This window comes from Chaetodon auriga, chromosome 24 (genome assembly GCF_051107435.1).
Source record: "Chaetodon auriga isolate fChaAug3 chromosome 24, fChaAug3.hap1, whole genome shotgun sequence".
Lineage (NCBI taxonomy): Eukaryota > Metazoa > Chordata > Actinopteri > Chaetodontiformes > Chaetodontidae > Chaetodon > Chaetodon auriga.
This window is the reverse complement of record NC_135097.1, coordinates 7,559,653-7,576,883: the sequence shown is the minus strand read 5'-3', so window position 1 is coordinate 7,576,883 and position 17,231 is coordinate 7,559,653. Positions and strand designations below refer to the sequence as shown.

Genomic DNA, 17,231 nt, shown 5'->3' with positions numbered 1-17,231 from the left:
ATTGGGGCTAATGATGGTCAAATGAAGATTTTGACAACATTAGCCCCAATTGAACCAACCCACACAACACTGGAAGAGGTTGGAAATCCTGCAGCACGCAAATATTTAAGTGACTTCCTCCTTGTGTTGCAGTCTGCGAAATTTGGCTGCGCTGAGAAGTTTGTCGCTAATTAGTTGAAGAATTCTGCAGAGGACGTGGCAGCGCTCTCCCCCCCACACACACACAAACACACACACGTCTTTGCTCTGCTAGGCCATGCATTCCCAAAAAAAAAAAAAAAGAAAAAAAAAAAGCGCCCAATCAACAAAGATGGTGTCGATTCATTTTCTTCTCTTTGTTTGGTGTAATTAGTGTAAATTGTTTTGCTGGTGAAGAACAGTTAGCACAGAAAACACACATGCTTTATAGCTGGCACAGCATGGCGGCGTTTAGCGCTCCTCGCTGAGGCCGCATTTTGTAATTTGCTGTTGAGGAGTATTGGCGTAGATCCTGTTTTTGTTCTGGATCTTTTTACACAAACACACTTTTCTTTTTGTCAACTGCTCCGCTGACACCTCACCCGTCTCACCCACTCTCTGTAAGGATTACCAAGACCTTCTTTCACTTATGCCTTCTCCCCACTTCCCCTTTGTTTGTGTTCTCGCTGTCTATCTCTCCCCCTTCTTGTGACTCACGTTTTTTGGTTTTGTGTGTGTGTGTGTGTGTGTGTTTCTCTCTACTGTAAGTTTGCTTGCCTGTGTTTTTGTGCTCTGTTTTGATGTTGTGCCTATACGTGTGTGGGTGTAGGCGCGCTTCTTTTGTCTTCCTGTCTGTTTTTTTTTGTGTCTCAGCTCAGAGCTCAAGGCTATAGAAAATGGTCTAAACTGCTGTGAGTGTTGAGGGTGAAGTGGAGAAGGGAGCGGGTGATGCAGAGTTATAGTGGAGCTTATGAAAACGGTGCCTCTGCATCTAACCCCTATTTCTGAAATGGGCCTCAGAAAACATTGAGGCTGAAAGCTTGGGTTGGTTCGGATTCCCCAGATGCACCTTTGCCTTTCGCAGAGCTTTGCTGTTTCACACAGGTACTGTACACACACACACACACACACACACACACACGCACAATACAGCAGCACACACTATAGCATGTCTTTCTTTCTTAACACACACACACACACACACACACACGTCTCACTCAGACTTGGTTTGTGCATCACCGGCGAGAAGGAGAAAACGCCACCGACCGCTCTGCGCGTTATTGGTCTGTCACAGACTATTTTCAGCGGGCCTCTCACACGTCTAACTCTCTGTCCAACGTCTAACTCTCTGTCCAGTTCCATTTCCTAAAAAAAAAAAAAAAAAAAAAAGTCCAAAACAGACCACAGGAAGCCGGACTGAGTGATTGTGGGTCTTTCTCAGCATTTGCTTGTTTACTTTAAACCGAATGACATTCAACCCACGTGTTTGGAAGAAGTTGTGACTGTAACCATGCGACCTGTTGATCTCACCTTTTTAGGGAGGGTCTATAATTTGGCCAAAAACGGCTTTGAGGCGGTGTCCAGTGAAGCACCCTGACATTTGCAGGGCCTTTTGGGAATGTGCTTTCTCATTTTAGAGGGTTATTCAACATTTTCATGTCCTCGTTCGGGCTCTGAAAATGAGAAAGTGATAACAGGCAGAGAGGAGTGCTCAGTTGATGTGTTTCTTCGCCGTCCACCCCCTCTTCTGTTTCCTGCTTCTTGCTCCCAGAGCTCCTCCTGGGGGCTCCCAAGGTTTTCCCAGGCCAGTTGGAATGCATAATCCCAGTTCTGGGTTGGTTCTGGAGTCTGCTTCCAGTTGCTTGGAGTCCCGGACCACCTCAACCGGCGTCTTTGAATTCAGCATGTTGGGAAATATGCTTTTATGCTTTCTTGAGTTAGATGAGAGGATTGAGACCACTTTTATGTCTGGTGTGGGAAATATGAAGATGGAGCAAATAGCTGGTCAGGTTAGGTTAGCATGAAAACTGGAGACGGGAGACTCAGCCATTCACACATTTTATATCCTTTGTTAAATCTGTACAGAAATCAAAATGTAATGCTCCATGTCCTGCACAAAAAAACTGACTCTTAACCCCCCATAAAACAGTGAATATGCTTCAGTTTTTGTACCGATTCAACAAACGAGATGCAACTTGTTAGTTATCTTTAGAGGTTCTTGTTAGTGGATCTTCTTACTGCCTGTGGTGAATAAAAATAAAAGTGGAAAAAGTGCTTTAGTGCGAGTCTGTTTCAGCGCAGTGCAGCAGCTCATGTTTTATTTTACTTTGACATTTTGGGAGAAATGCACTTTGTTTGTTTCCTTGCCAAAAGTTCGAGGAGTAGCTTGATACCGCTCTCATGTCTGCACTAGCCTGGCTACCAGCACCGCTAAAGCTTGCCAATTAGCAAGGTTATTCCACACACAAATAGAAATTTAAGATACAAGTTTGGAGTTTCACATGAAGAGGTGCCAGGCTAGCTGTTTCCTCTCGCTCCCAGTTTCATGCTAGGCTAGACGAATTGCCTCCATACTGAACGCACGGACATGAGAGCGGTATGAATCTTCTCATCAAAGTCCCAATCTAACTTAACAGCTCATGAGTATTAAATCTCCGTCTCCCTGCTTGTGTGTTTCCAGGACTATAAAGCAGGCCTGGCCATTGCCGAGGTGGAGCTGACTGCTGCAAACATCAGAGACTCGGACCGAAGGGGCTTTGATATCAACACGCCCTTCAAGAACTTCTGGTACGTCTGGACCCGTATGTGTACGTGCGTGCATTTAAATGCATATTTTTGCACGCACGTACACGTCTTTGTCTGAGTTTCCTGTCCCCTTCTCCCACAACAAAGAGCTATTCACGATGTGCCTTTTCATGTGTGTTTGCGTGAGAGAGAAAAGTGCTCTCTTTCTGTTTGATCTCAGCTCAACAGCTACCATTCCTCTTTGCTTTTTCCATCGTCTAAAAGAGGAGTGTTAAGTGAGGGAATCTCTTACGTGCAGCCTTCAGAGCGATGCACTTAAACAGGCCGACGTTGTAGCACGCTTCCTCGTTTGTCTAAAATCTTCCCGGGGAAGGCAGCAGGTGTCAAACCTTCATTCACATTCCTCTCTTAAGCAAATCTGGCTGCATTATGGTCCCATTTCAACCATATAGTTAAGAAAGTGGCCTTCACGTACACTCAGCCTCTTGCTTCACTGTGTTTTAATCTCAATAATCACATCTCATAAAGCATCCATATTCACAGCTGAAAGGCAAGGACAAGCATTTTGGTTAATCTGCTCTTATACATGTAAGGTATTAAGAGTCTCATAGTGCGATAAGAGTTTAGTGTACTCGTGCTGAATGAATATTCACGCAGTCTTATCAGATCGGCCTTTTTTATTTCATTTTATTTTTTTCAGAAGCGTGCCTTTGGTTCATACCTGGAGATTTGATGGGATTAATTCAAGCCAGAATGTTTTCAAGGCTTTGAAATAACAGAACTTATCCGTCTTCTATTTTTCCTCTTTTCAGAGAAATGTGCAAAAAGCATTATGTACTTCAAAGTTAAAAGCAGCTGCGTTGCTAATTCAGAACAGAAGAATGACAGTTCTTGCTTATTATTTTGAGCCTGTTTGGAACAAATTGCTGAGATTTAGATTGTTTTCGTACCTGTAGTTTGCTTCGTTTGTTCCAGCCCGACTGTCATTCAGCTGATATTAATTCAGTCTGTGACTTGACCTGAGCCTCGTCAGCATCCTCAGGGTCCTTTCACAGCTGTTTGGTTCTGTGGATTTGTGGCGTGTTAGATCAGTCTGCAGTCTGTGCCGGCCTCTCTCTCTCTCTCCCTCCCTTTGTTTGCTCTGGTTTGAAGCCGCGGATGAGTTGGTGAACGTGTTTTGATTCAGTTTCTCTTCACTCTGGAAGAAATCAAGCAAACCAGATTGCATCACTGAAAGCCATGTGTTCGCTCCGCTCATTGATTAGTGTCTGGGGCCGGAGTGAGAAGATAGACTCAGGTCTGGTTTACACCTTGGTTCATGTTAGTGAGTTCAGAAATGATTCAGTCGAGCAGGACTAAACAGCACAGGTTTGAAAACATCTCAAAAATACTCTCGATCGGCATTTCTTTCAGTTTCAGCTAATATTTGCATAATGGTCGTGGGTGCACACGTGCATTTATCTGCATTTCCTTTTGCAGTATTTTCTCTCTTAAAATCGCTGCTGCATTGTGGTTTGTGCACGGTGCACTAAAGCTGCCGCAGCGGCCGGGTCCAGCTCCAGCCTGGGCTCTCAGCTGCCATCAGCTCATAAGTTTCTTCTGACTGCATTTTAGTAGCACTCTGTGTTCTCTGTCAAATCCCTTTCACAAACAGCACCCACCACACACATCGCAGACTTATTAGTCGTTGCAATAAACACGGTACATGAGGACAGGGTCCTGTACAAAAATCATTAAATATCGATTAGGATTTTTTTTTTTTCTTTATGAAGTCTCCCCTGAGAGCTTCGTGCAGGTATCTCTGCCTCTGTAGGGCACAGAGCCTTTCAGGTGACTCCAGTCCCTGAGGGCCTACAATCAATGAGTGAGCTGCTTGTTTGTGCCGTAATGGCCCATTTAGAATACAACCGTCACAGCTGCCTGGACAAAGCACGGCTTGTTTGTTTGTGTACGCTTGTTCACTATTTTCGCTTCTTTTTTTACCCCTTTCTTTTTTGCTCGTTGCCTTGTGTAAAGATTTTTTCCCCCCCGCTCATTCCTCTACCTGTCTGTTGTATGTCCGATCGATGTGTTTGTGTCAGCTCCCTTAATGGTCCCATCGTTTGGCAGCTTCGTTAATACGCTGGACGTAATTGCCATTTTGTGTGAAACAAAAAAAAAAACAGGCGGAATTAAAATGAGCTCAGGTCTCCTGAATTGTTTTGATGAGGTGATTGCTGAAAAGGTTTGGATTGTGTGCTTGTGTTTGTGTGTGTGCGCGTGCTCGTGCATGTGCGCGTGCGTGCGTGTCAAATCGATTGGTAGCCCTGGGAGCGTTCTCCTACCTGCTCAAGGTGGGGATTAGTGAGAAACTCATCTAATCACTTTAAGCTGTGCAGACTCACTTTGGCTTTTCCATTGTTTTGCTGCCATTAAACGGACAGAGCGTTCGGCCCGCTGCGGTAGATGCAATAGTGGACTTTTATGAGTAGAGAGAATGACAATGAGGCCGGGAGGAGAGGAGATGTTACCAGACAAAGACACGAAACTTTGAAGAAAAGAAAAACTTTGTGCTCTTGATCAGAAAGCTGGTCTGCGAAAGTAAAGCTGCAGATAAATGCTTAGCTCAAGGGCATGTTGAAGAAAAGCCATTTTTGTCTGGTTTGTTTTGTTTCTGTCTGGTTCATACAACTCCACTGTATCAAGGTGGCATTAGGAAAAAAAAAAAAAAAGACCGAGACTATTGTAGATATCACAGTGTTTTTAATCTGGATGAAATTACCCTTTAAGGGATAGTTTGCATTTTTCAAGCCCACCTTAAAACGCTGCTCATACGTCCATGTGCTCATTGAAAGAATGACTGGCTGCCCCTGTCTGTTAATACCAGGCTTCAGCAGTCTCAGTCATACAAATACATTAGTCTGAATTCATCATCTGCAGGGTCATTTCCCCGAGCGAATAAAGATCCCTCAGAGCCACAAAAGACATTTTACAGCTGTTTTCACAGACTAATAGATAATAAACTGACCTCCTTCAAAGAAAAAGTGTTGGTGCTGGCGAGTATGTGTGGTTCACTGTTGGATGTTGGTGTCATTTCTGCACCTTAATTGACCTCATTTATATTTACAATAATACTACAAATATGACCTGATTGCAATGTTAAGATGAGCTCCAAATCACTCAGAGGTCAGTTCTGTGACGTCGCTTCATTGACACTGATCTGAGGTCAGATTCAGGACTGTTTAAACTCTTAAAAGTTTAAAAAGTTCGTCATCGAGTTGCTTACGATCCTTCAATCAGGCGCTTCTTTGAGAGAAAACGCTGATCACAGGAGCCGTGTTAACATCTAATTATCAAGCAAGGCTGATGTGAGCGTTTGAACTGTTGAAAACTTCTTCGAGTCGAGCTGAAAATCACCGCGCTCTCTGAATCCACCTCAGCTTCTTCTTTCTTACCATCCTGAACGCCACTTTATTGAAGCTTAATCCAACTTTGTTTGACTGATTTATCTCTCCTGAATATCTGCCAGTGTTTTCACCTTATGTTAACATCCCTCTTGTATATTTTTGGCCGTAATGATTGATGTAACATCTTTTTAACTTTGGATCGGAATAACTCTTTTTTTTTTTTTTTTTTTTTTGGCTGTAGCTGTGAAGCCAAAATTTATTCAGAGGTGTCAAAATTGGAGTCCCATTTTCAGATTGATTTGATCCGAGGAAGCAGCTGCATAGGGCCGTCTTTGAATGGTGGTGGGTGGCGGATTTTAGAAGTGCACTGTGATCTGTTCGTTTCACAAGGTCATTATAGAGGCTGTATTGATCACCCACATATCAAAGCAATCCGTTCTCTCGGTGGTAAATGCGAAGGAAATGACAAGTTGCCATGTCACTTCCTCAGCTTGTACTAATAGCCTGCGCTAATATTTGATATGCAAGTTTCATTTGAACAAAAACTTCCATAAACCGCTTCATATACTTGACGCTCTTACCATTATGTTGGTTGTGCATGCATGCAAAAGGAAGTGTATATTCATAATTCATGAAGAAGAGCTGTATCTCCTCTCCTACGTGAACCTCGTCGGGTCAGGATAAAGGACACCAGTGTGAGTAAACTTTCAAACTTAAGATTTAATGTCGACTTTAACCGAGAATTTAAGAAAGTCTGTCAAGCCAGCGCACATGAAAATTGGATTTCCCAATTTAATTGTCATTATCCAGAATACATTTTCATGAGTGGGGACTGGTACTAGGTCCTCGGGTGAGCGGGGAACCCTGAAGCCGGCTGTAAGAAGCAGTATTTCCAAGTCCAGACCATGAAGGTCATGTAGGCCAGCTGAAATCGAGTTGAATGAGCATCTCATGAGTGCGAGCTGCATAAGTATGTGGATTTTTGTGAAGTGCCCAGATGTATCCAGGAGTCGTGAGAGTGTGTGGCGCGAGGTCACTGGACGCACTGCGTCTTTTCAAACTGTCCAAGAGTGGACGGACAGACAGTTCCAGCTCCGCACTGCAGTTTATTTATTTAAGTTTTAAAATGAAGTTTTATGTAAATTGATGGTAAGTGGAAAAGAAGCTCCAGTGTTTTCGGAGTTGAGAAGCACTGCTGCCCCTAAACTTTACAGCATAACGTTCACAGCACCACTCGTCCTAACGCGTTCAGTGTGAACGTACCTGCAGGCAGGGCCAGACGGGCTGTCTCCCCTTGTTTCTTTATGCTAAGCTAAGCTAGCCATCTCCTGGCCTATATTCAACAGACAGACATGAGAGTGGTATCGATCTTCTTCCGCTCTGTCGTCAACCGTAATAACTTTGTTTGACTTAAAGAAGAACTGACAGAGATTTGGGGCTTGCTCTGGACTTCTTCTTCATGTCTGAGGCTTTAATTGCTTTCTTAATTCACTTTCAGCCTTCATAACTATCCACATAATTACATGGGAGCACCGTGGAATTCTGCCTGGTGCAGAAAGGATTTTCAAATCTGTCAAATCCACACACATAACAATAGATTTAACAGATTTTTCAGATTTTAATCAAAAGAAGGAACACACCAGATGATTCAGTCATGAGACAGGACTGCACACAAATGGCCTTTATACTGAAAGATTTCAGGGTGATTCCAGGGATTTCTGATCTCGCAGGAACTCGCGGTCCTAATTTCGAACACGTTTGATATTTCAGATTTGAAATCAGGGAAAATCTGATCCACTTGGTATCATTGAGGCCCGTCTGTAAACCCCTCACACTGCAGGATCAGACCCAAAATCTGCCCAGTTATCCCCCAGCGTGGGCCGACGAAACATGAGAGCTCTGCGCTTGTAGTTTGTGGGCGGGAAGGAGCCTGAAGCCTGTGATTGTGAGGGTGATTGACATATTTCCACAATATGAGAGATTCCTTCGAAGTTGTAAAAGCGGTGCTTGCGAACAGCTTAGGAGTTCTATCTAAATTCATAATCAGAGCAAAGCCACCAATTTTATTATTGTCAGCTTGTAAAACAGTAATTTTACTCCTACTCCACCTCTTACATTTATGTTAATTTCTGAGTGGCTTGAAGGAATTGATTGAGATCCTTGAATTGATTCTTTGCTGGCTCCTCATTTCACGTTTCTCCCTCCGCCACCTGTTGCCCTTAAAGCTGTACTATATTTTGCGCAGACCGGCCGTCACTGCACACCTAAAGCGCGCTGACGTCGTCGCACCCCGCCGCCGCCTCCTGCCTCTCTTCGCTTGTGTTTTTCGGAGGCCATGTTGGAGTTGAGCAGACGATGTGAGCAGTCGTCTCGTTCGACGGGCTCCGGGCAGAGACCGGTGGGCACAGACCGGCTGAACCCAATCAACCTATTGATCTCTGCTGGGTTACTTGGGCGAGGTCGGCCCTGTGCACATCCTCTGCTCCGGGCATCCCCCCCCCCCCCCCGTCCTCCATCTGACTTTACACTGGTCGCCATGTTGCCATGGAGACCAGTGGTCCCATTTCTCCTGTCTTAATGCTTCTTTCAGTCGAGATATGACTCTCTTTCTTTCTTTTTCCTGTTGATCTTTGTCGCTCCTGCAGTCTGTTTTGCTCTCTTATCTTTGCTCTGGCTTCAGCTCACAGATTATATGTTTTTTTTTTACACAAACACACACACACACACACACACACACATACATTCAGCTAATTTTGGGATGCTCAATACAGTCAGCAACTTCCTCCAAATACATCCTCCCCACGAGAAACCTGTGCTGTCTGTCCCTGCGAGGTGTCTTGTTAGACAGTAATTGACATATTCCATCACTCCTGTGTGTGCGTGTGTGTGTGTGTGTGTGTGCGCGCTGTCCAAAAGGAAAACTAGTAAGACACAGATGGAGTGACAGACAGGTGAGTGACTGTCCTGAAAGACGCCTGATTTGGGAGCTTTAACAGTTCAGGTGTTTACTGTTTATGTGTGCGGTGTGCATATTTATTTGACATTTTGGATCATCCCCTGACCCAAAAAGAAGAATTAGTAGATAAGATAATGACACTACATGGACAGAAGTATGTGGACACCACTGCTGCCTCCATCTTCAGGGAAAGCTTTTTGAAAAGCATGAGTGAGTCCAGGCACTGATGTTGGGCAGGAAGGTTTGACCCACAGTTGGCATTCCCTTCATCCTAAGTGTGTTCGCTTGTGGTTAAAATTTCATGTACACGAGAAACTTTGTTTACTTAATTATGGTGAGGGATTAGAGAAACTGCTTGCTAGAGTTATTTTTTATTTTATTTGACATGGACAACAATGGCGTTGGGACTGTAGCATACAATTATTCACAACCACCAGAAGCACTATATTTAGTGTTTTGTTGCAGAGCGCTAATTTCCAACACCTGTCCACAGGAGGCTTTTAAGAAAAAGCTAAAATAGAAAGAAAAGAAAAGGAAAAAAAGAATACAATACAGGCAAACTGCTGGATAAAGCTGATTTCTTGATTATGTACAGCATACGCATCACTGGGTTTCATCAATGTGAAAGACGTTCTCCAGAGCCAGTGTTTGGTTTGTCCGTTCTGGGCTGCTGTAGAAACATGGCAGACTCTCTAGAAGAGGACCCGATCTCTCTGTAGATATAAATAGCACACAAAAGTTCTTACTTTCAGGTAAATATAAACAAACGAAAACACACTTTCCTGCCATAATCTGCCGAAAGAGCTCCCTAAATTTGACACACTGGTCCTTTAAGTCTGCGCCTGCACAAGAGTGTTCAATGTAAGTGTCAAATGTGTCATAGTTTCACTTTTTCCATCACCATTTCTCAACTTTCTTGAGTCTAATATAGAAATAATATCCTGAAAAAATATCCTGCATTAGCACTTCATAGATTTTAGTGGTGCAAGGTGAGACGGATTGATTTATCTGCCCAGTCGCCCCCTCTTCCCACTCCCCTATCAATTTCACCAAATCTATTGCAATCACACATAGGCATACACACTCAGCAACCCCCCAAAACTACTCCAGATACTGCACACCCCCGTAACCCTGCCAAGCTACACTATGCTGTTTAATTGCTCTCTCAAATCAAATCAATAACAGTGAGGCATGTGTTGGGGTGGGGGCAAAAAATCAATTGTTGCAGCTTCACGGCCGAGTCAGAACGGGAGAAGGAGGAGTGGATTGAAGCAGTCCAAGAATCGATCGCTGAGACACTCTCCGACTATGAAGTGGCAGAGAAGATCTGGTTCAACGAGGCCAACAGGAGCTGTGCCGACTGTCGCGCCCCCCAGCCGGAGTGGGCGTCCGTCAACCTGGGTGTGGTCATCTGTAAGAAGTGCGCAGGTAAGAAATAAACCTCTTTAGTCATGGCTTTCATCAACTCTCTGATGCGAACACGCGCTGGATGCAGGCGCACACACCGATAAACAACAATACTGTACATGTGGCGCACTGTAAACAACCCCCCACGTGTGCTTATACTCTACCTGCCCGCACACAGCGAGGCGTGAATGGAAGCAAGCAGTCTGTCAAAACACCTTTTATAAGATAGTTTTGAAAGCAGTGGTTCCACATCTGTGGGCAGGGACCCCCAAGTTGTCTCAAAATAAATGTAATATACAAGACAGGAAAAAATAGGAAAAAGCTGTAACACCTTATGGGTCAATAACTTCCCATCATACCATGGTCTGGGTGAATTCTGATTGGCTGCAGGGTGTCCATTAATTCCTGGTAATGGACACCTACTAAGTAGTTCCAGTGAAAACGTTCGCCGTTCTCAATGAACGGTGTCAGCCTGTGTCTAAAACGAGCAGCCACAGAAACACGGACGCAGTCAAAGCCTCTGTTTACAGTTAATTGCGACACACCAACAAGCTAATTACAACAATGAGTGACTTCAACGTTTCATTTCACCTGTTTGGACAATGTGAGACTTGTGATGACTGAGGAGCTGAGAAGAAAAGCGAAAAATGGCACCAGGAGAATTAAATCAAATCGATGTTCATGCGACGTTGCAATATATCCAGTGTGCCTACGAGCGGGCAAACGCTGCATAAGAACCTTATTGTATGGGAATGATTGATCCAGGTATTAGTCAGACCCTCAGGTGTTACTGGAGAAACTGAGTTATGGTTTGTGGAAAATGCAAGAAAATATAAATTAATGGCCTTGTTTTTTTTTTTTGGTTTTTTTTGTGAGCCATGGTATAAACGGGATGACGCCCTTTAAGGTGTTCATAATCAGGGATTAAAGGACGACGGGGACGCAGAGTGGAAGTTATTACATCATGTCTTTACAGGAAGTATCCTGGGAAAAGATGGCAAAGTTCTCACACTCAGGTCAGGCTTTTTAGTTAATTCTGTGAGATTTATATGCAGTATTTACTGTAGTTTATGAGGGAATTAAACCTGGGTAAATACTCATTCATTATTTATTGATTACTTGATTATTCCTTGAAACTTTATCTGTCTTATATGTTTAATAGGGAGCTTGAGCCGCGTGAACATTCAGCTGACCTGCCGCGTCGAACCCTGCAGACTATAAATGATTCTAAGTTTTCCAATTGAACCATGCGTCTTTACTATTTTACCTCCCTAATCATGTCATTTTTTAAGCTTTTCTCCTAACGTTTCCATCATATTGGAGAGCTTCGCTTCTTCTTCATTCGTTGCTTGGTCACAGCTCACAGACGCGCTTATTCAACCTGCGACAGTGGGATCATGAGTCAGTACTGCCTGGTTATAGAGTCACAGACCAAAATAGTTGGGAACCGGGAACGAAGACATGTTCTCATATGAAGCGATATTATTCACACTTCTCTAAAGTCAGAGCGAAAAAACAATAAAGCGTGCTTGAGGACTCAAAACATGCTAAAGTAAAAAGCTTGTTAAATTCCTCATCTGTATGTGTGGCCCGGTGTTTGTGTCTGTGTGAGTATGTACTCTGACCCAGAGGCTCTTTTGGAATAAGTTCTCAGGTGATAAGCCGCTTATGGGAGTTGGCGTCTGGCCTCTGGACTCTCTAATCTATTTGGCAATGCTGGATGGCTCAGATGAAATGACAACAAAGATTAAGCCACAGGCGAGAACTTGGGGGATCCCAAACTGCTTCTTGACCCGCTAAACATGATTAGAGAGAAGCAGCGGCCATGCTCGATCTAGAGGGATATCTGGTTGGTGTGTAGTCCTTTTTTTTTTTTTTTTTTTTTTTTTTGTTCCTCTCTCTCCTGCATGCTCCTATCCACTCATCCTTCCCCCTCCAGATCTTCTCCAGCCCTGAGATTTCTCCCGGAGCCATAAGTTTTAATGCGATTCTTCACCTCACCTCTGCAAAGCCCGTGTAATTGGTACGCATCAGATATCCAACATCCCTTTTCAAACACCCTTAAATGATTTCATTTGCAGGGGTGTTTAATATTACATTTTGTCGACACGCTGGGAGAGAGAGGTTGAATATCTGCAACGAGGAAGCTGTCCTCACACTGTGCTCTCCTTAAATTAGGTGACGATCCATTTGGAATACCAATGACTGCTCCCGCTTTTAATTAGCGCTCTCATGTCATGGACAATAAAGAGAAATGCTGAACAAGAGAAAGAGGAAAGAAGTAATGAGAAGGCTAATGGTGAAAATGATCCCACATTGGCTTTCCTCTTTTTGTGCCAAGACGGAATGAATTTTAATAGTCTGTAGCTGCACATGAAAGAGCGAAGCTGCAGACTGTTAATATTTTGTCTTTGTTTGCGGAGACTTGAAGGACTGTTAAGGTCCATTATTTTCTGTTTTATGAAAACAAGATGATCTGTGTTTATTGTGAATCTGATCAAAAACAAAATCATCCAAAAACCGGGGTGAGAAAAGCTATTCACAGCTCAGGCGTTCTTCACTATAACCATGTGCGTTTGTCACTTTAATTCCTAATCAGCCGCTCCTTTGTGTTTTCTCCCGCTCTCCTCTTCCCTTTCTATTAGAAAGTGGGAACGCAAATAGAAAGTTTTCATTACGTGAGTCGTCCTTGTCAAAAGAGGACCTTGTTTGCTGAAACTGTGGTGTCTTCTTGCAGCAGGAAGCAGCGCTGTGGATAATCAGCTGCTTTCTAAAATAATCTGGATACTGTCTGGTGAAAATTGGCTATAACCAAAAGCTGGTGAGGTTTAGATTTTTTTGATTCAGGGTTTAAACTTGACATGTTGTCACCTCATAAAGTTGTTGGAACAACTATTTTCACATTCAGCAGACTAATAGCAACATTAGCATTAAATCTGAGTCCTGTTTCTGGCCACACAACCAGCATACGTGCAGCCAACATAAGCACTTCCATGTGACCTGGCCATCACGTACCAATCCTTGGGCTGATGCCTGCGCTGTCTCTGCTTCGAGTGTAACTGATGGAAATATGGCAGACGGCGAGGGATGGATCCGAAGGGAGTCGGGATTTTTATTCTTTATCTGCAGGGAGTGGAGTTATTAAATTTTGTGTTAACAGTTTGTCCTGCAAACTGCGCCTGAGTCTAAATTGATTATACTCATGCAAGCACAGGTGCGTACACACACATACACACACACACACATTCTGTCAACACCTGCTTTTTGTTAGTATGTGGAGCACATGTTTTTTTGTTTATTTGTTTTTGTCGCCATGTTGGTTTTGGAGCAGGGAGAGCAGGGATCAGAGAGTATTGTTTAATTAGCAATTGATCTGTTTTACTGACTGTTTTATTGATCGCTGAGATCGCTCTGACTTGGAATGAAGAATTAAAGGAGTAGCTGAGATGTAGTGAAGTGCTTTTGCCATGTTGCTGTAGCTTAGCTTCCGACATTCCTCTGGAAGTAGCCTCAGTGCAGTGAAGCTTCATGCGATTTCCAAGTAGCTGCCCAACACAGCAAGTGACACCTTTGACATTTGATCCATTGTTCATTTAAAAATATTGAGTAGTACAGTTTTAATGATGGCCTCGCTCCCACTCCTGTTGGTGTTTGTCTTCAGTATTTAACCCAAGACATAAACCCTTGTTCTGACCCTGCTCCAGCCCACATTCACCAGTAACTTTACCTCCCAGGAGCCGAAGCTGTCCCACTTTCTACTCTGTCCCTTTCATTCCTTCTCTTTGCCCTTTCTCCCACTACGCAATCCAACCGAGCAGAGGAAATGACATTACTCCAAAGATCAAGAGGCCCCTCTCCACACATGTAATTGCAGTAAACTCCTTTCAACCAGGACGCAACTCGTAGACACGTCTGCTGGCAACAGTTGCCATGGCAACCCACAAACGCAGCGCTCGTTGCTTTGCTTTGTTTCCCTCTGACTCATCACTGAGTGAGGGGAAAATGGCACACGAGTACATGGGGCTGGAAAAGTGCTCCGCGAACTGTCGCTGGGAAAGTTTTTAATTGGGCCTGAAATCCTTTGCGGGTCGGGCGCTTTTTTTTTGTGAGAGCCGCTGTGATGGGAATGCCCTTTTGTGTGCTGTTGTGGTTCCATCAGAACGATGAAGACGTTTACGGCAGGCGATTTATACGGGAAGCTCTCACCATGTTGCACGTGCGACTGCACACTTTTTTCGGGTTCATTCCCCTTACATAAGTGAAAATGGTCCTGTGGTGCTGTGCGGCTCAGTGGATGAAGCGTGGCCGTAGTTATTCAGCTGACGCACAGAGTGAAGTATTTGCACCCCTTCACAGGCAAAAGTGAAATCTTGCTCTCTGGCATTTATTTGTCAAGCTGGATTTGGTCTCAAAGACGGTGATCGTTGCTCTTTTTTTCAGTGTGACTTTGGACAAACCAGATTTAAAGACGGGTCTGACCGCACTAAAACATCCGCACTTGACATTTTAACATGAACTTTCTCCACAAAATATTTGAAATAACCTTGTGGATGAAAGCAAACCCTTCAATGTGTAATCGCAGGGCTCAGTGAAACATGTAAAGTGTCACTGAGAACAGATCGGCAAGGACAGAAGTGTTTTTACTGAACCACTTAAAACCAACAGGTTCTCTTACTCTGTGAAGTTTGCTTAATTCTTTCATTTGAGAAATGAAGAGTTCAATCATGCATAACATCCAGACTGCATCGAGTTTATAGTGTTTCTCTCCGTCCACCAACTTTACATGTTTTTAACAAACAAAATCATAGTAAAAGTCTTAAACATGCTGATGTAGGCGATGCCTCCTTAATCTCAGCACATACCTATTCAATTAACAGGGACACATTTTTTTGTAAATACTTGTCTGCATGTCTCTTGTTCCATATGGTGTTCCACAGGGTTGACTGCTTGGTCCTCTTGATCTTATATTATACATGCTTCCACTCAGCTACATTATAAGACTACACAGTGTATCTTTTCATAGCTATGCAGACTTTATGGCACCTATTGCTAATTATTTAACAGACTGACTTAACTTATCACATTAAATATTTGGATGTGCAACAAAATTTGATATTAAATTGTATAAAAACTAAAGTTAGCTCATTCTAAATAACAAAAAAGTCGACTTAAAACTTGGAAAATAGAAAACAATATATAGTTAGTATAGCAGTGTAATGCTGTTGGGGTATCATGTACAAAAGAATATGAGTTCAGAACTGTTGTGGCAGGAAAGCTGGGACTGTCCTTTGTCCTTAATGTATTCACCATTTCATCACATCAAGCCTGACCACAATGGTACATGGCCTGGCATATCAAATTCAGAATCCTATATGGGAGCAATTGGACCAGTCAATTAAAGCGCCCCAGTGTTGCATATTAAAGGCACTACAACTCAAGAGCTCACAGTTTTAAAATAATCTGAAGAAAGTGTTTCATACTGCGGAAAGGTGGTGCAGCCAATCTGTGCTTTTATATCAGTTATGTGGGGTGTGTGACATTGGGAGAGTATTAGTTGTCCAAAATTCCTTGTTAGTTTTCTTTTTTTTGGTGTCTGTGCTTTCTAGATCTGTGTCAAGACGGCCTTTTCACAGCTCATGGCCACACATTTCCATTCACAGCTGCTCCGCTTGTGCAAAGAAGACAGTAATGAGATCACTCTAAATCTAAAATTATCCGCCTTTACACACAGGACAATAATTCACATTCACACATACAGCGAGCTTCTGCCAGATGTATTATGCATGTATGCTCTGTCTTTGGCCATAAGCAACCCCAGAAGCCTCTCGTTCACCCAAATAAACAGGCCGACCCACAAACACAATGAATTACTCATGATTCATTAGCAATTAATGGCCCTCGTTCTGTGCTTTCATTTCCAATTAGGAGTGCTGAGGGGACTAAATATGTCTGTTGTGAGTGAGAGAATGAGCTTCCAGTCATGCTCCGTTTCTCCATCTTGTAACTGCCTGTTTATTGTTTACTCCATCGCTGACATGTGGTGTGTGTGTTTGCTCAGACACTGTGGAGATTTCTGTGCATATACAGTGTGCAGCTCTTAATTTTAGTTTTTTCATGTGAACTTTTCAGGAACTAAAAGCGTAGCCGTTTGCGCTTTTGAATAAATCTAATTGAGAAAGTCGTACAAACCCAAGGCTTGTATGAATTTCTGAGCGTATGTGTGGTTGTGAACTCATGTTGTTGACTGTGTCTGTCCGCGTACCAGGCCAGCACCGCTCCCTCGGCCCGAGTATTTCCAAAGTGCGGAGCTTGAAGTTGGACAGCAGCATCTGGAGTAATGCACTGGTGGAGGTACGGACTGTGTGTTGTTTTCCTTATGAGTAAGAATGACATGAAGTCTTACTGGAAATCATCCAGTGTATTGTCAAAAGGGTTTAACGTGACACTTTCATCTGAAAGACTAATCAACAAGACAAACCATATGCTGATTTGAGGGTTGGCAGATGTCACATCCCACTAATGGAAATGATTCTTAGCTGTATTTGTCCTCCCTGTCCATGTTTCTTAACCCCTCAGCTCTTCCTGGAGGTGGGGAACAAGGATGCTAACAGCTTCTGGGCTGCTAATCTTCCCTTGGAGGAGGAACTCTACAGTGGGGCTTCGGCGGAGCAGCGTGCCACTTTCATCCGCAGGAAGTACAGGGAGAGGAAGTACCGGAGGGTCCTGGAGGGCATCGATGACCTGGAGCAGCTCAACAGGGTACAACTTTCCACAGAGCA

General features: G+C 43.5%; 1 protein-coding gene across 2 annotated transcripts in view; it reads left to right on the top strand.

Annotated features, from left to right (window-relative positions):
- arap2 (ArfGAP with RhoGAP domain, ankyrin repeat and PH domain 2) overlaps positions 1-17,231 on the top strand; it is a 113,882-nt gene that overhangs the window by 33,976 nt on the left and 62,675 nt on the right. For both annotated transcript variants that reach the window (XM_076725639.1, XM_076725638.1), the window contains exons 10-13: positions 2,639-2,745; positions 10,274-10,473; positions 16,718-16,803; positions 17,029-17,211. In XM_076725639.1, the coding sequence (XP_076581754.1) occupies positions 2,639-2,745; positions 10,274-10,473; positions 16,718-16,803; positions 17,029-17,211 (576 nt within the window). The remainder of the gene's footprint in view (positions 1-2,638; positions 2,746-10,273; positions 10,474-16,717; positions 16,804-17,028; positions 17,212-17,231) is intronic.